At 45.4% G+C, this 22576-nt stretch overlaps 1 protein-coding gene across 2 annotated transcripts in view; it reads right to left on the reverse strand.

The window, feature by feature from the left end:
* TMEM245 (transmembrane protein 245) overlaps positions 1–22576 on the reverse strand; it is a 201473-nt gene that overhangs the window by 176354 nt on the left and 2543 nt on the right. For both annotated transcript variants that reach the window (XM_033930622.1, XM_033930623.1), the window contains exons 2-3: positions 11192–11309; positions 6807–6908 (exon numbers count right to left, since the gene is read on the reverse strand). In XM_033930622.1, coding sequence (XP_033786513.1) covers positions 6807–6908; positions 11192–11309 — 220 coding nt within the window. The remainder of the gene's footprint in view (positions 1–6806; positions 6909–11191; positions 11310–22576) is intronic.

Raw genomic sequence — 22576 nt, forward strand, 5'->3', positions numbered from 1 at the left:
ATTACAATTACAATCATAAACACTTGACTGCTTCTTGAACTCACTTTAAACATGAAATTGTGATCCTGGTGGGTACTTCATTAGAAAAGCTTCTAAGAATGCCTCCCTGATGAATCAACTTCCATCCATATTTAAATCACTATGAAATCGGAAGAGACATCATCAAATTGAACAGCTAATATCGCTTGCAAACTTTTGAAGCAGACATTCTCTAAATTGAAAAAATAGGTGTGATATCAAACCTGGAGGGAGACGGTCAGTGTAAAAATGGCCACCATTCCACTTCACAATTCAAACCCAATGGGGCCATCATGTGCCAATGGTAAATCCATTGTTGCTCCTTTTTCCATAGTAGTGCAGGCAGATTTCCACCTCCATGTGGACAAAGTGCTTCTAGTACCAAAAACTTAAGATCTTCTCCCGTTTGTTTTTTAGCCCTCCAATGTTGGACCAATGGGGCCATAATGTCATCACAGCGAATCCTGCTGAAGTGCTCTATGATTCTAGTCTTGACTGCCCGACTGGTATGTCCAATGTATAAAAGTGAGTATGGGCATTTGATTAGACCATTCTGATAGTACTGCAATCAGTCCTTGTGGTCAGCCAGCTCTCCAGTTGTTGTCTGGGGTGCATAAAAGACTTAGTGGCGATGCCATAATCACACCCAGAGCAATGTCCATAAGCACTGTCCCCCCATCTACTTGGGTACACTTTGGCAGGATATCTGAATAATATGAATGAGTTAGCATGTTCCTCAGTTTTCTCCCCCTTTTGTTTGCTCAATCCTCAGGGTGTGAAGGCAGACAAATGTATTTCCTGGTTGATGTGGAAGCTGGAAATCACTTTCGGTAGGAAAGAAAGAACTGTGCATAAGGTCACTCCCGCATCCATAATCCTAACAAAAGGATCTCTGCAGGACAAAGCCTGAAGTTCCGACACTTTCTGAAGGATTGATCCACCTTCTTGTTTGTAGCCAATGCCATCAGATCGAATGTTGGTCGACCCCACTGATGCACTATGCAAGTGAAAACTTCCTAGGATAAGGACAACGCCCCGAGACCCAGGTCTTCCGGCTGAGAAAATCATTTTCCATGTTGTCCGCTCCTGTCACATGTGCCACTGCGAGCACCAGAAGATGGGCCTCCACCTATCAAAACAGCATTTGGGCTTCCATGTGTAAAGAGACACTCTTGGTACCCCCTTGGTGATCGACATAGGCCACCGCCATTACATTGTCTGAGAACTCAAACCGCTTTGTTCTGTAAGATGCTCTCTAATTTCAGAAGCACAAGGCAGATGGCCCGAAGTTCCAAGCGGTTGATCAACCCCATCATACAGCATTAACCACCCCCCCAAAAAAAAGTAACCCAATCAAACAACCCCCCCCAACACCCCCCCCCCAAAAAAAAAAGAACCCAATCAAACAAAAACCTCAAGTCCTTTCCCAAACATACAGCATTGCAATGGGGATTTAAAAATAATGAAACCAAACGCCTGCTGGGAGGATTAAGTTTAGGCAGCCGGGTGAATGCAGGCAGGCGGGAGGACCAGCAGCAGGGAGGACCAGGCAGCCGCGAACATCAACTGAAGAAAACAATTTTAAAGACCCCCCCAGGAATACCACAGCAGGAATGGGGACCATTATCATGGTATTCCCATGGTAATGTGGAGACGTTTTGGACCACCTTAGCCTCTTTTCTGTAATCCTCCATAGCCAATGTCCCTGAGTAGCGAGGCAACCATGCCCTGCTTGTGGGTGGGATCTAAGACTTCTAAGCTAGTGGTAGGCAAGCTCATTAGTCAAAAGAGCCAAAGATCAGCAGTACAACGATTAAGATTTCTTTTGAGAGCCAAATTTCTTTTCAAGAACCATGTTTTTAGGAGTCGGTTTAAACTAGCTACTATTATTAAATAAAACCAGAAATCATAATAATAATAATTTGATCTATTGACAAAAAAATATTTTTCTACCTTTTGTCGTTTCTGCTTTAATCATCTTGTCTTCACTCACTTCTTTCTAGCCAGCATCTGTCCTCTCTCTATCTTCCATGCAGCATCAGCCCCTTCCATGTCTGCCGGCAGATTGTGAGAACAGCTGCTGTGTCAGGGCCCGTCTGTGCAGGAAAATTTTGGCTACTGGCAGAGCCGCACACAAGTCCGCCCTCTCCCCGTTCCATATGGCATCTTCCTTCTTTCTATGCTCCTTCCATAAATTGTCTATCTCGTACCCCTTCTCTCCTTTATACATGATTCATTTCAGCTCTGCCACCTCTCCATTTTTCTCTGTCACTACTCCCTCCCCTATGCTCTGTCATCTCTCTCTTCTCCATTCCTTCCCACCCCATGGTCTGGCATCTGTCTCCTTCCCTGATTCCCTGGCATCTCTCTCCTATCATCTCTCCCTCCCCATCTATGCTCTGACATCTCCTCCTTCCTTTTCCCTTGGTCTGGCATACCTTCCTCCTTCCCACCATGTCTTGGCATAGCTCCCTCCCTCTCTTCCTCCATGCCCTGGCATCTCTTCCTCCCTCCTTCCCTTTCTTCCCTCCATGCCCTGGCATCGCTGCCTCCCTCCTTCTCTTCCCTCCCCTCTATGACCTGGCATCTCTTCCTCCCTCCCTCTCTTCCCTCCATGCCCTGGCATCTCTTCCTCCCTTCTTCTCTTCCCTCCATGCCCTGGCATCCCTTCCTCCCTCCCCTTTTTCCCTTCATGACCTGGCATCTCTTCCTCCCTCCCTTCCCTCCAAGCCCTGGTATCTCTTTTCAATCCTTCCTTTCCCTCCAGTTGGGTGCAGCAATTCTCTCCCCCTCTGCTCCCTTTCCTCCTTCTGTCACCCTGTCCCCAATCAGCAGTGCAGCACCTAAGCGAGTGCTCCAAGGCCTGGCGTCATGAACTTCTTCAGGCAGCAGCAGCATTTACAATTTGCTGCTGTTGCCAGCTTCGGGCCTTCTTCTCTGTTGGGTCCTGCCTTCATGGAAACAGGAAGTAGGCAGGACTCAGCAAAGAGGAAGGCCCGAAGCAGGCAACAGCAGGTAATTGTAAATGATGTTGCTGCCCGAAAAAGTTAAAGATACCAGGCCTTGGAGCATCCAGGGCAGACTGCTTCTCTCCCTGTAGTCGGGGCCCCTCTGAAAAGGAACATTTAGCTCTCCCTCCCATGCAAACCCCGCCGACCCACCGCGAGACGACCGACAAACCTCCCTCCAGCACTTGTCGGCAGCCGCAGCACTCTAAACAGGCTGCTTTGCAGTTCGTGGCCTTCTGTAAGTGATTCCCTCTACCGAGTCACTGATGATGTGATCCCTCTGCGGCGATCTGCCCTGTCAGAAATGGGAAGTTGCAACAGAGGGAAAACTTCGGGGCAGCTGCTGGCAGATTGTGAGAACAGCTGCTGTGTCAGGGCCCTTCTGTGCAAGAAAATTTTGGCTATTGGCAGAGCCGCACACAAGTGGCTAAAGAGCCGCATGCGGCTCCCGAGCCGTGGTTTGCTGACCACTGTTCTAAGCCAATAGGAAGGACTCCTAAAAGCCAGCTGTACTCTAGGTTCCCATGATCTGGAGGTGGAGCAGTGGGAGGCAGCCAATGAGAAGGCAGAGCATAGGGTGATAGAGACTGTGATTGACTGCGAGGATTAAATGCAGGGAGAACAGCGTTGTACAGTATGGCAGTGGCGGCCATGAGATGCGCAATGACTTCTGGCCATGAGATGCAAGATGACTTCTGGCGGGCCAGCATTATTGTAAGTTGGTAATTGTCTCGTGGGCCAAATTATATGACCCCGCAGGCCGGATCTGCCCAGCGGGCCAGAGTTTGACACATCTGCACTAAGGGGATCCTCTGCGGCACCGAAAGTCTCGCAAAACGAAAAGAGCAAAAAGACTCAAATTTAGAGAAAATAAACACAAGCAGAAAAGACAAGCTCCTACTGTCTCGCTTATAGAAAGACAACTGAGGAGTTGAAAGACAGCTCAGACGTAAGAAAGGAGCAAAAAGGTATTCAAATGAAGCTTCCTACAAGAGTTCTCACAAAAAGGGATTGACCACCTGAAGGTTCAAGAATGGAGTGTCTATCGTTCTAGAAATAGGAACTATGGTTAAAGGAATTCCACAATTAGTCACTAGTGCTGCCTTGAGAGAAAAGGCTTTTAGAGCCTTAATGAAGGGTACTTTTCACAATATTCGTATCAGCTTTATAAATTTGGGGGTATCCATAGTAGTTCTATATGCCTGAAGTATAAAAGTACAGATAATATATTCTATCATGCCTTTTGGAAGTGTCTGTGTATTCAACAATTCTGGTGAGCGGTAACCAGTTATATATTCAGAATAGAACGCGCTGATATTGGATTCACACCTGAACATCTGTTAATGGGTCTCCTGCTATCTCACAGGACTCCCCTTAATAGCCCTTCGCTGCTGAGAAGGAAATTATGTCTGATAACGCAGAAATGCATATTACAACAATCGGAGAGGAAGTGGATGCCACCCCAGGATTCTGCAATGGAAGAACCAGACACACCAGCTTATGATATGGGATACTCAGGAAGTCAAATACCATATTTTTTGCACTATAAGACACACCTAGGTTTAGAGGAGGAAAACAAGAAAAAAATATTGAGCCAAATGGTGTACTAATATATTTAAGAAAATATACCAGGCTCTGCACCCAGCTCCTCTCACTCCTTGCCAGGCTCTGTACCCTGTCCCCTCTCCCTGCAGGCTCTGTACCCTGTCCCACTACCCTGCCCTGTACTCTGTCCCCCTCTGGTGGTCTAGTGGTAGAAATCCACATGAAAAATCATAATCTCAACAAAGATTGCTGACTACCAGTTTATTGTAAAGGTCTTGGTGATGGTGAAGAAGGAAAGATGATTTATCAGTGAGGAGTGGAAAGCAGAGAGAGAGAGAGAGAGAGAGATGAAGAGGTAGAAGAAAAATGATGTTAGGGTAGGCTGTGTTATACATTGACTTTTTTAACTTTTTAGTGTCGTCACTGGAACCATTTCCCACAACAGCAGCAGGATAGAGTCTGCTGTATTGCTGCTCATAGCTTGTACACAAACCAATTTTGGAGACCTCTAAACACATCAGGGTCAAGGAACGAGAGGTAAAGAAATGAACAGAAAAGCAGAGAGTCATTTTTAGAACATTTCTTGTGGCCCTTTTTCCTTTAAAAGGGATTATTCTTTGAAATTACCTTTGCTACCCAGTGATTTGCTTCTCTATAGTGGGAAATGTGCTTCACTGATTGACGATAGAAGGAAACCAAACTGTAAGAAATATTAACATAAGCCTTGCCCTGGCAGCTGGCTGTGAGGTGCCGTGCCACACAACCTCCCCATGTGTACGTGCTGCCGACACTAGAGCCATTGTTTGTTTGTTTTTTTCAAAATCTTTATTGATTTTCAATCTAATACAGTGCAATACAAATAAAAGAACAATAAAAACTGCATACACTGCACTATCAACTATAAAGGTAATACAAATAACAATCATTCCTCCCATCCTTCATTCAATTATTTATAATTTATGACATAATATGTAATGATAATATTAAATTACCCACCCTCCCACCCTAGATGTGTAAAGGAATCCAGTAATCTAGAGCCATTATGACGTTGCAGCGGGGGAGCGCACCCTGATTGGCTGTGATGCGTCGCTAAAGTTTTACCAGCGCTCCAGCAGGACAAGGCTCCTTCTCGGCGCCCACCCCCGGCTTCCGCGTCTTCCCCCCCCCCCGGGGCCAGGACAGATGCCATCGCGTAGATCGCCCGCCCAGAGCAGGCTGGGGCCAACGCCAAGGCAAACTGGAGTCTTCTCCAGACAAAGAGTCGCAGAAAAGGGGAGGTGGGTAAAAAGTTGTTAGATTCGCTCCATAAGATGCACAAACATTTCCACCCACTTGGGGGGGGGGGTGCATCTTATGGAGCGAAAAATACAGTATTCCCCCAAACATAAGCAATACTTTTTGAAAACCTGGGATGCCTATATACAACACTTCACACCAAGAGGTTGTAGCCTCATATTAAATTCTCTTTCGTGAAATTAATGAATTACTTAGTGGGGGAGAGAGGAAATAGGTTGGCTAGTTTCTTTTGGATCATATCTTTGAAATCCTGGTGGTTATAAGAGCCCAAACCATCAAAATTTAGAATGAATGATAAAGAACTCTGATAATAGGGGATAGACCTGTATATTTTGAAAGGTAGAGATCATTCCTTTCACAAGACATCTGTTACTATTTGCTTATTTGTTATATCTGGAATATTGGACTGCTGAATAAAATGGAAGGGGTACTGGGAAGTTTCTGGAAATTTAAATTGAGATGCCAATGTGAAATGTGTTTCATTTATTGTTTTTATACTATCAGTTCTTAATACACATTATGATTGTAAAAGGAAGAGGAGAGGGGATATAATGGAGAAAAATTGGAACCATTATGACATTGTTTGCAATTCTGTATCTTAACCTTTTTGTTATGGTTCAATAAACTGCTTAAAGATGAAATGTAAACTGCATTTATTATACATAACAAAGAGACCAGTTTGAAATTTTCTATACCCTGCTATAGGCCCCTTTAAAAACCCACCTCTTTGAGAGTGCTTTCGACTCCAAACTCCTCTCACCTTGGGTCCTGCATCCCCTACCCTCTATGTCGTGTCTTGTCTGTCCAAGTTAGATTGTAAGCTCTTCCGAGCAGGGACAGTTATAAATGTGAAAATGTACAGCGCTGCATACACCTTTCAGAGCTATATAAATAGTAGTATATGGACTTGTTCATAATGAAGGGCAAAGCATTTCTTACCTGATGTCTCATCATCATTTAGATTTTCATGAAGCATGCCCACCGTCATCAGAAAGACTATAACCAGGAAAACAGGGATTCTCCAGGAGCCAGCCACTGATGCTGAAAACATATACAAAGCATTTCAGGATGCCTGTGTCCATTATACGCCAATCATTCCAGTGAATAAAAGCTTAACATGCTCAAGCATACCTTGTCAGACTCAGTGCTGATGAACTTACTGTTTGAGTGGCTAAGAAAAGCACAGCCAATACTACTAACACTGAAGAGCTGCGCTAACGGCTGCCGCACGGCAACAGCCCTGAAGCCCTTTAAATCTCTATGGGCTTCGGGGCCATTACCGCGCGGCTTTGTAGAAGAGGGGGAAAGCTATCAATGGAAAAGGAATGACCTCCAGCTAGCTCTGGCATCCATCAATCTTGTAATTAAAGAGGGCCTAGAAGACTCATATCCCTTTCTATGCTAAATGCCACTGTGGCCACCCGTCACTGATTTGCTGTTCTTTTCCCGTCACCATGCAGCTTTCAACAAGTTTGAACCACATGCCAGACACAGATCAAGCTCATGCAAAACCATTCGGTGCGGACAGGAAAAAAAAATCTGTTATTGTAGGGGATAGCCAGCAAGCTAAGGAGGGGGTAGCTGCCAGTATGCATATGGTTTGGGAGTTGGAGGGAAGAGTAATATGGCTGATAGAGGGATTGAGGGTAACTCTAAGTGGAATGAAATGCTGCAGGAGAAAGGAGTAGAGGACAGCTGAAGAGGACTGAAGGAAGCAGACTACTTGGGGTCTTAAGAGAGACCAGAGGTAGAGTGTAGTCAGGGAGACCACTGAGAAAAGAAAGAGAGAGATGAGAAAGATTGGACAAGGTCAAGATGGGGCTATGATAATAAGTGTAGAAAGCACAGTTACTTTCTGTAACAGGTATTATCCAGAGACAGCAAGCAGATATTCTCACATATGGGCGATGTCATCCGCAGAGCCCAGAACGGAGAGTATGAAAAGTGTACTATCACTTTAGGTTTTAAGAAACTTCATGACTGCCTGCACCGTGCATGCACAAGTGCCTTGCCGCCCAACGCCCTCTTCTGGTACCTCAGTTCCATAAGCAAATTAAGAAGTCAACCAGGGGTGGTGGGAGGGACGTGAGAATATCTGCCTGCTGTCTCTGGATAAGTAACTGTGCTTTATCCTAGGACAAGCAGGTAGTACATTCTCACATATGGGACTCCCTAGCTTATTGAGTTGGCCAATGACGGAAAAAACTTTTGTAGAAAAGTACTTGGCCAAAGCGACCCTCTCTTCTGGAAAAGATTCCAGACAGGACAGGAGCATGAATGAGTAAACTGAGGACCAAGAATGCAACTGAAGCCACAAAGGCCACGTGCTATCAGAGATGCCCCAAAGTGCAAAGGGGATGAACCAATGAGAAGAGGTTCTGTAGAGCCTAGTTCCTTGTAAGAGAAAATCAAGGTCCTTTTACAGTCCAAAGTATGAAGGGCCATTTCTCCAGGACAAGAATGAGGCTTAGGAGAGAAAAAATAGAAGCATAATAATTAGATGTATATGACATCTCCTGACCTCTGTTGTCCAAACAAAAAAAGAAGGGGGTACAGAGAAATTACTGTATCATAGTGCAAAAACTGTACAAGGCTCAAGAGAAGGGAGTGACAGTGTGGAGAGAACAAGTTGAGGATCCCAAACCATTAGAGAACGGTGGAAGTTGATAAGACCTGTACAAAGCTGGAAATCAGAGGATGAACAGTTTGTTGAGCTGATCATGGAAAATACTCATAACCCAAAGGCAAATTCTGACTGAAGTGAAGCCAAGAGCTGAGTAGGAGAGGGGTAGGAAATATTACCAGAAGGCAGAAATGAAGTAGGGTAAAGGCTTGATAATATAAAGAGCCTAGAACAATGAAAATCATCTCCCCCACTGCTCATAGGGCTGCTGTAAGAAGGTTGTCTGGACACAGCTAAAAGAATCTGGAAGGATGAGAAAACACCAGCGTCTGCTGAGGTCATCTCGAAAGGCACCAAAACGTGAAAACAGACTTCCGACCCCTAAGAGAAAAACTTTTGTCTATGGCGAGAATAAAAAGAAGTATTATGGTTGCCTGGCCCACCAGGGGCTACAAGAAGCCTGGAGGCCAATTCCTGCCGAAGCTGAACTAGCTAATTGAGCAAGAGAGGTTGTTCCATCCAGGAGAAAGACTGAGACTGAACTCAATGGCGAACGAGGTCCTGCCGGGAAAAGAACATCCAGGCCGAAGTCCAAAGTTGAGCAAAAGAAAAGGAATATATATAGTTATTAACTATACAAACAAAAGTAAAATTAGAAAGTATAAACTAGGAGAAAAGAAACGCGAAGCAGGAAGGCAACATTGGCTGAACAGAGTTCAGTCAAAAACAGACTTCTTTACTCCGTGGAAAACAAAGAACTGAGGTACCACAGAACAGGTGTTGGGCGTGGAGGCACTCGCTCATGCATGTGCGGGAAGTCGTGAAGTTTCTTAAAACTTAAAGTGACAGTACACTTTTCATACTGTCCATACTGGGCTCCGTGGATGACATGCTGCCTGCTTATCCTAAGATAAGAGGCAGTTGCTGCAAGCGCACCTATCAGAAGATTGCCAGCAAATTGCTGACAACATATTTGCAGCAGGCAAGAGGGGCATGATTTGACTTTTTTATTCTCCATAAACACAGAATTGGGACATTGTAGTAGAAACAAAGCCAATAGAAACTGAACCTGACCTCGGACAGGACACACCAAACAATTAGGAGTCAACAGCTGAGAGATCTCAATCTCTTTTACCAACCCCTGCTCTTCAACACCATTGCAAAGGATAGGGAAGCAGAGAGTGAATTCTCAGTCGTTGGGTCCTAGGTTTTGAACTAGATTCTTGATCCAATGAAAATTGGGCAAGGCCTGATTACAGACTGCCTAAACTATAGAGTCACCACATCAAAAGAAATGCAGTTGGCCACAAGAAGAAATGGAGACAAAAATTTGTCATCAGCCTGGCATTGCCCATATTTTGATGATGCCCCTGCATCAGGAGTCAGTAAATTATCTCATTGTAATTTTGACTCCTAAATTCACTATTTATAGTGTGTAAAACAAATGCCAACAATTATTTTTTAAAAACCCACATATGAATTATACCAACTCACTAACGATAATATAGACAGCCCAAATGTAGTAATACTTTAGATCTGCTTCACAAGCATGAAACAGCATGTAGAGGGAGGGTTATTGTGGAGGAGGATGAAAGGAGGATCAGAGCAGATCGGAGAAGTGTGCCAATGCAGCAGTATTATTTGTAATATACAGGTGGTATGCAGTGGCAGTGCAGGACCACTTGCACTAATACTCTACACTCACAAGTTCAGGAATAGAGTGTGTCACACTAGAAACAAAATTTATCCTCTAGTTTAGCTTGTGAAAAATATGATTTGTCAGGCTTGCCATATGGCTCAAATCATGGCACTGCTGTGTAGGTATATGCATTCAGATTTCCATCCAGTGGGGTAGACCACACCACAGAAATATGTTCAGGCCTGGGGAGAAATAGTAGCTCTTGCTGCTATTGAGACAGCGCTTCAAACAAGATACAACTCAATTCCCAGCCTATCAAGGTTTCCTTCCTTCTGAGTTGCTTGGGCACCCTACCCATGGAAAGGCTGCAGAGATTAGAAAAGGGGAAACTAAATTTTTTTTTAAAAAAGTCTACCTTGAAATACCTTTCTAGAGGTGCTATTGTTTGCTATTTTCTGAATTTTTTCATCCTACTCTATGCAAATTTCAGCTGAGAAAATTCTCGTGCAAACTACCAGCAGTTTTTCACTCAGCTCTCTTGCTGGGCTAAAAGGGATAATAAGCCTGAGGTTGGGTATGTAAAATCATCGAGTTTTTTGCAAATAATTTTGTATATTTTGTTCTTTTACTGAAATTTGAATTATGGGTAACAATAAACAAACCTTCAAACAAACTAAGTAAGAACATCCTATCCCCTCCCCAGATATTTAAAACACATTGCACAAAAAAACAACTTTTTAAAAGAGCATGAAGTGTGCTGTATACCTGAAAAGAGACACTTTCAGCTTTGTCTATTGATGTAGATGAGAATATAGGAGTGGCAGATGACACTTATTCAAAGTGTCTATGTTTGTATACATCTAACTGATGGAACAGGGAAAGATATGAAAAAACATAGGAGGCAGGCGGGTAATAGCTGGTATAGTGTTGACTATAGAAGGCATAATGGATATCACTTTAGTGTTAACGATTGTTTTTGAAAGTTATACAGACTGATAAACCAACTTCAAGACTATGTCAAGCATACGAAACAAAAGCAAATACAAAAGACAAATGACTCACCTAAATGGAAGAGTAGCATTATCCAGACAGGAATGGAGATGGCTCGCAAAAAGCGTTGTGTGCTCGCATTCCACTTGAATAGAACAGCTAGCAAATAGCCAGCTACCAGTGTCCATATCTGTACAAACATATGATGAAAAACATTAATAACAAAAATGGAAACAAATACCATATTTTTTGCTCCATAAGAAGCACCTGACCATAGATTTATAGGAGGAAAGCACAAAAAAACACTCATTATGAACCAAATTCTCCCTCTAGTGGTAGGCTGGGACAGGGCACAGGGCAGGCAGGAAGGTAGGGACAGGGCAGGCAGGCCTCCCCCCTTCCAGGCAGCCCCCCCAGGCAGGCAGGAGCACTCCCCCTCCCAGGCCTACCCCCTCCCCAGGCAGGCAGACAGGCCTACCCCCTCCCAGGTAATTCTCCAGGCAGGCAAGCAGGCCTACCCCCCTCCCAGGTAGCCCTCCCCAGGCAGGCAGGCCTACCCCCTCCCAGGTAGCCCCTCACGGCAGGCAGGCCTACCCCCTCCCAGTTAGCCCCCCCCCAGGCAGGCAGGCAGGCTTCCCTCCTACCAGGCATACCCCCCAGGCAGGCCTACCCCCCCCCCAGTAGCCCTTAAGGCAGGCAGGCCTACCCCCTCCCAGGTAGCCCCCCCAGGCAGGCAGGAAGGCTTCCCTCCTCCCAGGCATATCCCCCAGGCAGGCCTACCCCCCTCCCAGGTAGATCTCCTAGGCAGGCAGGCCTCCCCCCTCCAGGCCTTCCTGCAGGCAGGCAGGCCCAACCTTGCCCTTCTTATTTTTAATTCAGCCAGCAGGCAGGCAGGCCCTCGCCCCCCCACCCCTTGCCTGTTTTTAATTAGGCAGGGCAGCTCCCGGCCTCCCTCCCCCCCTCCCGGCCCTCCTTCCCCCCCCCCCCCCCGGTTACCTTTTTTAAAATTCCGAGGCCCTCCCCACTGGACGCGGCTGCCTGGAGCACTGACAGCTGACACAGCTTCCTCTGAGTTTTCTTGCCTTGTGGCAGAGCGGTGCACAAGGCTGCCGGCCTGGTCCCGTGCCACTTCCTGTGAGAACTCTCCTATTAAGAACTCTCGCAGGAAGCGGCACGGGACCAGGCCAGCAGCCCTGTGCGCTGCTCTGCCTCAAGGGAAGAAGACTCCGAGGAAGCCACGTCAGCTGTCAGTGCTCCAGGCAGCCGCGTCAAGCGACAGAGGGCCTCAGAATTTAAAAAAGGTAACGGTTGGGGGGGGGGGGGAGAGAGGCCGGGAGCTGCCTTGCCTAATTAATTAAAAATAGGTTCGGGGGGGGGGGGGCAGCCGCTTCCAGCGATGGAGGGCCTTGGAATTTACAAAAAGGTAACGGGAGGGGTTTGGGTATTCGCTCCATAAGACGCACTCTTATTTCCACCCCCTTTTTGGGGGTGGAAAAAGTGTGTCTTATGGAGCGAAAAATATGGTAGATTGAAAAGGTGCCAGTGAAAGAAGGATGCTAGGATGCATAGGGAGAGGGATGGCTAGTAGGAAAAAGGAGGTATTGATGCTCCTGTATAAGATTTTGGTGAGACCTCATTTAGAATATTGTGTATAATTCTGGAGGCCGCACCTTCAAAAAGATGTACAAAGGATGGAATCAATGCAGAAGAAGGCTACTAAATTGGTGCATGGTTTTCATCTTAAGGCGTATGGGGACAGACTGGAAGATCTCAATCTGTATACTTTGAAGGAAAGGCGGGATAGGGAAGATATGATAGAGACGTATAAATACCTATGTAATGTAAATGTGCACAAGTCAAGTCTCTTTCATTCGAAAGGATGCTCTACAATGAAAGGGCATAGGATGAAGTTAAGAGGTGATAGGCTCCAGAGTAATCTAAGGAAATACTTTTTTAGAGAAAGGGTGGTAGATGTGTAGAATAGTCTCCTGGAAGAGGTGATGGAGACCGAGACTGTGGCTGAATTCAAGAGGGTCTGGGATAGGCACGTGGGATCTCTCGGAGACCGCATCACTCCACAGAGCTCTTGCTGCTAGGCCTAGTCAGAACCATCCAGAATGACACTGATAAAGAAAATCAGTCCTCTTGATCTCATTAGATTTGTCTGCTGTGTTTGACACTATCGATCATTCAATTCTTCTTAACCATCTTGAATCATTAGGTATCTCAGGGACCGCATTGAAATAGTTTCAATCTTACTTCTTTGAAAGGCAATACCAGGTTTGCCTTACAATATCCTCATCAGAATCTTACACGCAAGATTCAGGTGTACCTCAAGGCTCTGTTCTATCGCCAACGTTATTCAATCTCTTTCTTTCTCCTCTTCTTACTATCGCACAATCCGTCGGCTTTACTATCTTTGCATACGCGGATGATATTCAACTCATTCATCCTATTCAATCAGACAACTGTGCGCAAATTCAGGAAATCAACCAAAAACTTACCCTCATTAGTAACTGGCAATCTCAAAATTTACTCGCCCTTAACATTGCCAAAACGAAGGCCATGTTTTTTCCAACTAAAGAAAATGAAACGATGAAATACCAATTATGCATCTCTTCCATTCCAATCCAACTTGTACTGGAGGAGCGTGTGGCAAAGAGGTTGGAGCTACAGCCTCAGCACCCTGGGGTTGTGGGTTCAACTCCAGCGCTGCTCCTTGTGATCCTGGGCAAGTCACTCAGTCCTCCATAGCCCCAGGTATGTTAGATAGATTGTGAGCCCACCGGGACAGATAGGGAAAATGCTTGAGTACCTGACTGTAAAAAAAACGCTTAGATAATCTTGATAGGCAGTATATAAATACCTAATAAACTTGTACCGACTATTAAACTTTTAGATGTAATTCTTGACAATACTCTTTCTTTCAAACTCCAAACCAGCTCCGTAGTGCAAAAATGTTTCTTTGAACTAAGGATGATACGCTCTATTTCATCTCTTCTAGACTCAAACTCTCTCAATATTCTAATACATTCTTTAGTCATTTCCAGCTTACACTATTGCAATTCCTTCTATCAGGGAATCACTCAAAAACAGATCAGGAGATTACAAATAATTCAAAATACACCCATCACTCAAAGAATCTCATTCAAAACTCTTTTACTAGCATTTAAAGTTCAACTCAATCATTCCCCCATGTTCACTGACAGGCTTTTAGGGCTCCTTTCACAAAGGCATGCTAGGGCCTTAACGCGCGGAATAGCGCATGCTAGCTGCTACCGCCTCCTCTTGAGTAGACGGTAGTTTTTGGCTAGCGCGTACTAATCCGGTGTATGCGCTAAAAACGCTAGCACACCTTTGTAAAAGGAGCCCTTAATTCCTTACGAATCCTCTAGGTCACTGAGATCATCTCAGCAACATCTTCTGACTATTCCCTCAATCCGACAGCTTTTCTACGACACAACATGAAAAGCCATTCTCGGTAGTTGTGCCAACTCTATGGAACGCTCTTCCCCTAACCCTACGGCAAGAAAATAGTTTAAATAACTTTAAAATCAATCTTAAAACTTTTCTCTTCAAAGACACTTATGAGTGATAATCTTCTATATATATATATATAAAATCGGAGGTATGTATGTGTGTGTGTGTGTATGTGCTGCGATCACGCAAAAACGGCTTGACCGATTTGAACGAAACTTGGTATGCAGATCCCTCACTACCTGGGATGATATATTCTGGGGGTCTCACGGCCCACCTGCACACATGGGCGGAGCTACAAACATAAAATCAGATTTCACCCATTCATGTCAACGGAAAAAATGTAAAAAGCTGCCATTCTCACAGTAATTCAAAAACGGCTTGACCGATTTGAACGAAACTTGGTATGCAGATCCCTCACTACCTGGGGTGATATGTTCTGGGGGTCTCGCGGCCCACCTGCACACGTGGGCGGAGCTACAAACAGTAAATCAGATTTCACCCATTCATGTCAATGGAAAAAATGTAAAAAGCTGCCATTCTCACTGTAATTCAAAATCAGCTTGACCGATTTGAACGAAACTTGGTATGCAGATCCCTCACTATCTGGGGTGATATGTTCTGGGGGTCTCGCGGCCCACCTGCACACGTGGGCGGAGCTACAAACAGTAAATCAGATTTCACCCATTCATGTCAATGGAAAAAATGTAAAAAGCTGCCATTCTCACTGTAATTCAAAATCGGCTTGACCGATTTGAACGAAACTTGGTATGCAGATCCCTCACTACCTGGGGTGATATGTTCTGGGGGTCTCGCGGCCCACAACTCTATGTTGCTTGCTCAAGGGTGAGTTCACCCAAGAATTTATATGTTCTTGCTCCAGGAGGTGAAACTAAAAGTGTTGTTTATAATCACGTTTTGCGTTAGTTGTATTGTATTCATTTTGTCAAATATTTTACATTATAATTTGAATATTGTACTTTTTATTAAGCTGTAAAAAAATAATTTCACTCACCACTATAAAGTATCTTTATTTGAATCCATTTACAGTGTTATTGCTATAATTAAATACCCGTGCAACGCCGGGGCATCAGCTAGTGAAAAATAAAAACCCAAAAAAGCACAGATGCTTGCTCCAGACAACCCTACTTCCCTGATGTCTTTTCCTGTACCTTTTCCTTTTATTTTTAATATTGTATCCTTACCCTTTCTCCCTTCATTTCAATTTTTGTCTTAATAGTTACTTTTAGTTTGTCTATTCCCTCAATTTTTAATAAATTTTTCAACACTGTAAAAATATAAACCACTTTGGTATGTAAAAGTGGTATATCAAGATATAATAAACTTGAAACTTGAAAGATAATGGTTACTGCGGATGGGCAGACTAGATGGATCATTTGGCCTTTATCTGCCTTCATGTTTCTATGTTTCTATAAGGGCTATTGGGGTTGTAGACAGATGGGTATAGTGGGTTTTAGGGTGGCTCACCATAACCTATAAGGGAGTTCTGGTGAGATGTTTATGTGGCAGCCTTTTTGTGAGGTTCACAGCTGTGCCCTGTAAGGTGCCCATCTGCTCTGTTGCCATGTCTGGGTGGCCAGTCCATCACAATGCTGGCCCTTCCCACATCCAAAAGGTCTTGATCTGGGTGTTTGGGGCTTGGTCGTATTTTTGGTCAAGAATGTGGTATACAGATGTAGTGGCAGTATGGATGATCAAACGGCTGGATGTACAGAGAGATGATTTTCAAAAAAATATATTTTAGACATACTTTTCGAGAATGGACATTTTGCCATTGCTGACTTTGGGCGACCAGCGCCCTACATCCAAATCGGACTTAGACGTTTCTTTTGATTATGGCCTTTATAGCATTTAACTTTTTCCATTATTTTTTTTTTTAAGGAAAAATGGGTCCTTTTTCAAAACAGTTTTTAGTGATTTCAGATTGGTGTTAGGTAGTTTATTAATTTTGACTTTTTTTTGTAATTTTATGAATTAAAATCACCAAAAATGGAGCTTCATTGTATTTTATTATTTTAATTTTTTTCAGGCAATAGTTGGTTTTATTTTAGTATTGTATTTAGTAAAGTTTATAAAAATAAATAAGTTTCTTTTTTTAATTCTATAAGAAGCATGACCTCTGACCTTTACTAACTATTTAAACTTCCTCTTTGATATACACAAATGACATTCAGGAAGTAGTTAGTGGAAGACTGTTGTGGGATTGTGAGTATTATTTTTTAATTAAAAATTATCTCTTTTTTTCGTCTCAGGTTGTTGCTGGAGTAATGTACCAGAAAGAAGTACATTCTAAATTTCTAGATATGAAGTTCATTTTACTTGCTTTACTCTTTTTAGACTGCTGCTGGAACACTGAACCAGAGACATATTCTTTAATTGAGTTCTCTGGGCAGTGGTGAAATAAAGGTGAGACGGATTGCCCCAGGCGCCATATTGGTGGATATACTATCCTTCTCTCCACATACCTCTTGAAATGTTTGCTGGCGTGAACATCATCTTCCACCTCCTGTTCACACTGGCTTCAGCTCCCTTCTGACGTCACTTCCTGGTTGCGGAACCAGGATGTGATATCAGAAGGAAGCCGAGGCCGGCACTTCTCAAGTCAGTGAACATGTCAAGAGGTACGCAAGGGAGCACCTCTCTTCCTTGTAAGCCACTGTCTCTGGGTATGTAGTATATTCTGTTTCTTTTGGTTTTCATTTCTGCATTAAGCTTCTATTGCTGACTTTTGTATTTGAAACCTTTTCTAGTCTTATTTAAAGGTACTAGTTGTGTAGACTTAGGCATTTCTTTCTTTCTTTCTGTCTCTTCGCCCTGTCCAGCAGCACCCCTTCCCTGCTCCCCCTGACCAGCAGTAGCCCGTCTCCCTTCCTTTTACCTCCCCTCTGGCCAGCAGCACCCCTATCCTGCTCTCCCTGTCCAGCAAGAGCCCTTCTCCCTTCCTTTTACCTACCCATATTCAGGCTCTCATTTCCCCTTTTACCTTCTTTATTTCCATCTTTTTCTCCCAATCCAGCATCATTCTATCTTCTTCTCTCTCTCTGCTATCCCATCCAGCATGCTGCTGTCTTTGAGGGAGGGTGGGGGGGAATACAGAGATGCTAGGGTCAGCATGCAAAACTTTTCTTTGACCAGATATTTGTTGAGCACTTTGAGATCCAGAATAGGACGCAGATCGCCCGTCTTCTTCGGAACAAGGAAATACCGGGAGTAAAAACCCTTGTTCAGTTGGTCCCCAGGGACCGGCTCGACGGCACGAAGCCGGAGCAAAGCCTGAGCTTCCTGAAGAAGAAGGGCGGTCTGGGTTAAGTTGGAAGGATACTCTCTTTGAGGATGTTCCGGAGGAACTTGATGGAACTGAAGAGAGTATCCCTCTCTTACGATGGAAAGGACCCAGAGGTCGGTGGTAATAGCCGTCCATCGATGGTAAAAGTGATGGAGACGACCTCCGATGGGAAAAAATGGGGAGGGCAGAACGATGGAAGTTATGCTCCCTACGAGACAGTCAAAAAGGCTGGGGGGCCTTGGGAACAGCAGAAGGTGGAGGCTTTTGTTGGGGCTTCTGCTGGTGTTGCCTCTTCACAGGCGGACGAATGGTCGGGGCCTGCTTCGGCGGGTAGCGCCTCTGATAGATCATAGGCGGGCGAGACAGATGAGAGATAGCAGGCTTGGGCTTCTGGCAGAGAATAGATTGAAAGGATTTTTCATGTTTGGACAGCTTCTCCGTCGCCGCCTCGAAGGACTCGTCGAAAAGGTCCGCTCACGCACAGGGAACGTTCGCTAGCCTGTCCTGGAGATTCAGGTCCATATCAATGGTCTTGAGCCACGCCAAGCGTCTCATGGCCACCGAACACGCAGCAGCTCTGGCCGAGAGTTCAAAGGCGTCGTAAGACGATTGCATCATCTGCAGGCGGAGTTGGGACAACGAAGCCAGGACTTTCGAGTACTCGAAGCGAGCCTGAAAGTCCAGATAGGGCAAAAACTTCTGAAGAATGGAGAGAAAAAATTCAAAGTAGGTCGCAAAATGAAAGCTGTAATTCAGGACCCGAGAAGCTATCATCGAGTTCTGGTAGATGCGCCTGCCAAATCTGTCCATGGTTTTGCCCTCCCGGCCAGGAGGAGTGGAGGCATAGACCTGGGAGGGATGAGACCACTTCAAGGAGGATTCAACTAATAGGGACTGGTGAGAGAGCTGCGCCCCGTCGAAGCCCTTATGGTGCACCGTGTGGTACCGGGCATCCAACTTCCCTGGGACCGCAGGGATGGAGTACGGCGTCTCGAAGCATCTCATGAAGGTCTGGTCCAGAAGCTTATGGAGAGGCAGACGGAGAGACTCAGCAGGAGATTGGGGAAGATGCATCGTCTCCAAATACTCCTTAGAAAACTTGGAACCCGAATCCAGGGTGATATCCAGATCCACCGCCATCTGCCTCAGGAAGGACGAGAAGGACAACTGGTCAGCCAGGGCCGGGCCTCGAGACGGGCTCGAAGAAGACGAGGCAGCCTGGTCCGCTGAGGCCGAGGACCGGCAGGGAGAGAACGAACCCCCGAAGTCCTCGAGTTCCGGCATAGGAGGAGGAGAGTAATCCGGGGAAAACTCCCGAAAAGGCTGCTTCCGACGAGGCGAGTCATGCCTTGATGAATGCCTCGATGAATGCCTTGATCGATGACCGGAACCGTGTTGAGAAGCAGGCCTCGAGCGTCGAGGCGAGCGAAGCCCAGACGAGGCAGCTACCGAGTAGATGGGACTGGAGGCTGTGGATCGAAGCAGCGGAGGCTGAGACGAAGCCCCCCGAGGCACTCCCCAAGGCTCGAGGCTCGGCATCGAGAAGGAAGATTCCGGTCCAGGTAAGATGGATGCGCCATGCATCGAGGGTATCAGTTCCAAAGGAGGCAAGGCCAAAGACCCTGCTTCTTGCGAGGCATGCCCCGAAGCCAGACCAGACACTCGCTGAGATTCTGCTCCCAGCAGCGAGAGTGTGCATCGAGGAGGCACCGGAGGCGGCTCGACCTCGCGGGAGGCTTCCGCGTGCCCAGGCTGGATTTGGGAGAGAAGCGTCGGCCCAATCTTAGTAAAGAGCTCGACAAACTGCTTCTCCATAATGGCATGGAACGAAGCCGGCAAAGAGGGCTCCACATCTGCAATGGGACCTCCAGCACGGACATCGCTAACTCGGCCGCCCGGGGGCTTAGGCTTAGAAGCCTTGGGCACCTTGAGCACCACTGGAGGAATGGGAGGCTGCGTTACCTGACCTGAGGAGACAGCGGAAGGCACCGCAGCAGGCATCAGAGTCGAAGCCGACACGAACGAGGCAGGCTTGAGCAGACTCGAGGCCAAAGAAGCTGAAGTGGAAGTCGAAGGCGTGGCGCTCTGCGACGCGGGCAGCTCCGTCGACGCCTCCATGCTGAACAGCGACTCCCACAAAATGCAGCAACGCTTAAAAGCACATGCTGTAAGCGTGGAGCAAGGCTGGCACGATTTCGGAAGATGTTGAGACCCGAGACACTGAAGACAGCGTCGATGAGGGTCCGTCAACGAAATCGCGCGCTGGCACTTGACACACTTTTTAAAACCGGTAACAGGCCGGGACATAGGCCGAAAAAGCTCCGCCGCAAGATCGAGGCCGCGGGGCCCCGACCACGAGGCCTGCCCGGTCGAACCATCTAAAGAAAATTTTTTTTTTTTTTTTGAAAACAAGAAAACGCAACGTGAGCAAACGATAATGAGCCCAAAAACAAACTCAAAACCGCGGGTACAGAAGGCACAAGTGAAGGAACTTTGCGCAGAGATCAAAGGCAGACTTCTCAGCTCCGCCAAAGAGAAAGAACTGAGGAGACGCGCCCGGTGTATCGGGCGGGAAGGCACTCGCGCATGCGCGGTGCGGGCGACTGGAAACTTCTAAAGTTTCTACAAGCAAGTATGCTTGTGAGACGTCCGCGTCGGGGCTCCGTTGGATGACATCACCCACTAGTGAGAATACCTGCCTGTTTGTCCTGGGATAATGTGTCTTAGGCTGTCTTTTACTTTGGACGACTTGCGAGTTGGACGTAAACGGACTTAGACGTCCCTTTCGATTATGCCCCTCTAAGGGTTTTATTATAGCGGATTACTCTAGAGAGATGCTTGCTCTTTGCTTTCTTTCTCTAGGTATGTGCTCTAAATCAGTGGTTCCCAACCCTGTCCTGGAGGACCACCAGGCCAGTCAGGTTTTCAGGATAACCCTAATGAATATGCATGGAGTAGATTTGCATGCCTGGCACCTCCATTATATGCAGATCTCTCTCATGCATATTCATTAGGGCTATCCTGAAAACCCGACTGGCCTGGTGGTCCTCCAGGACAGGGTTGGGAACCACTGCTCTAAATTATTTGCACCTAATAGACATTCTGTTGCTAACCTTTTCCACTTGCTCCACATTGGTTTTATCCACTGGTCATCCTAAGCCTGTTGATTTTCTTCTGTTTGTATATGCATGGTTTACATTTTTATAATTGCTTTTTGACATAATTTGCCCATTGGTCTTTCTATGCACGGTCCTCTTATATGTACATGGTTTATACAGTATACGATTTGAGCATATATTTTTTTATGTTTTTAATTATTTAAGAGTATATATCTATAGCTATGTGATAGATATTTTGAATTGTGTGAGGTGGCTTTAAGAGCTGTGTTTTTTCTTCTTTTCATTGAGCATGTATATAGCGTTCAAATTTTATGTATGTTTTTATGTAAAACATACATGTAGGTATTAAACGGTATTACATTTTTTTAAAATAAATATTATTTTTGTCATATACTTAATTTGGTTATCTTTTATTTATAGTTTTGCCTCTAATGCAGCCTTTGCAAATACATCAGGCATTTGTTGTACTAAATTCTTTTGCTCCACATATATGTTTGATCTGCTGTTCGCTCTATCTTTGTCATCACAGTTCATCTGCCTCTGTTATGTCCCTTCTTCACCATGGCCCCCTTTTACCAAACCGTGGTAGAACTTTTTACTGTGGGTCAGCGAGGTAAACGCTAATGATAATATCTCCTACTGGATTCAAAGCAGTTTACAAAAGATTACAAAAAATTTAGAAAGTGTGATTAACAACAAAAATACTGAAAATTATACATAATATTGCTAAACATCATGGTTTCAGTGAAGCCCATTGTTTAAAGAGATAGGTTTTCAGTAATTTACAAAAAATGCTCTAATACACGCCTCATATTCCTCCAAGGTCGTTATGCTCACGTTAACCCCCTCCTTAAGTCGCTTCATTGGTTCCCTGTCCATTTCCACATACAGTTCAAACTCCTTTACTGACCTGCAAGCGTATTCACTCTGCAGCTCTTCAATATCTCTCCCTATACTCTGCCCTAGGAACTCCATTCATCGGGTGTCTGTGGTCTGTACCCTTCTCCTCTACAGCCAGCTCCTGATTCCGTCCCTTCTGCCTTGCTGCACCATACGCCTGGAACAACCTGCCTGACTCGGTACGACGGGCTGCGTCTCTGGAGGTATTCAAGTCCAGGATGAAGGCCCATTTTTTCAAAACTGCATTCTAGGTCTTAACCCTACCAATTTGTAAAGCACCACATTTGTTTGTCATTCCATCTGTAGCCCCCTACCCTCTCTATCACTTCTCCCTTTGTATTTCCCCACATGAACAGCATACCGTATATACTCAAATATAAACCAAGATTTTTGGGCCAAAAAAATAACCCAAAATTGGGGGATCTCGGCTTATATTCGGGTCATCATCCATCCACCCCTCTCCCAGACTTGTTGTAGGCCTCCGCCAGGCCTGCTGTATGGGATCTCTCCCATCTCCTGTCCTGGCCGACAGTCCCAATTTTTTACCTTCCTCCCACCTCCCCTTCTAAATCCCCGGTACACCGCTGGACCAACAGGGATTTAGAAGGGGAGGCGGAAGGGAAGTAAAAAAAATTGGGACAATCAGCCGGGATA

Source organism: Geotrypetes seraphini, chromosome 2, assembly GCF_902459505.1.
Source record: "Geotrypetes seraphini chromosome 2, aGeoSer1.1, whole genome shotgun sequence".
Lineage (NCBI taxonomy): Eukaryota > Metazoa > Chordata > Amphibia > Gymnophiona > Dermophiidae > Geotrypetes > Geotrypetes seraphini.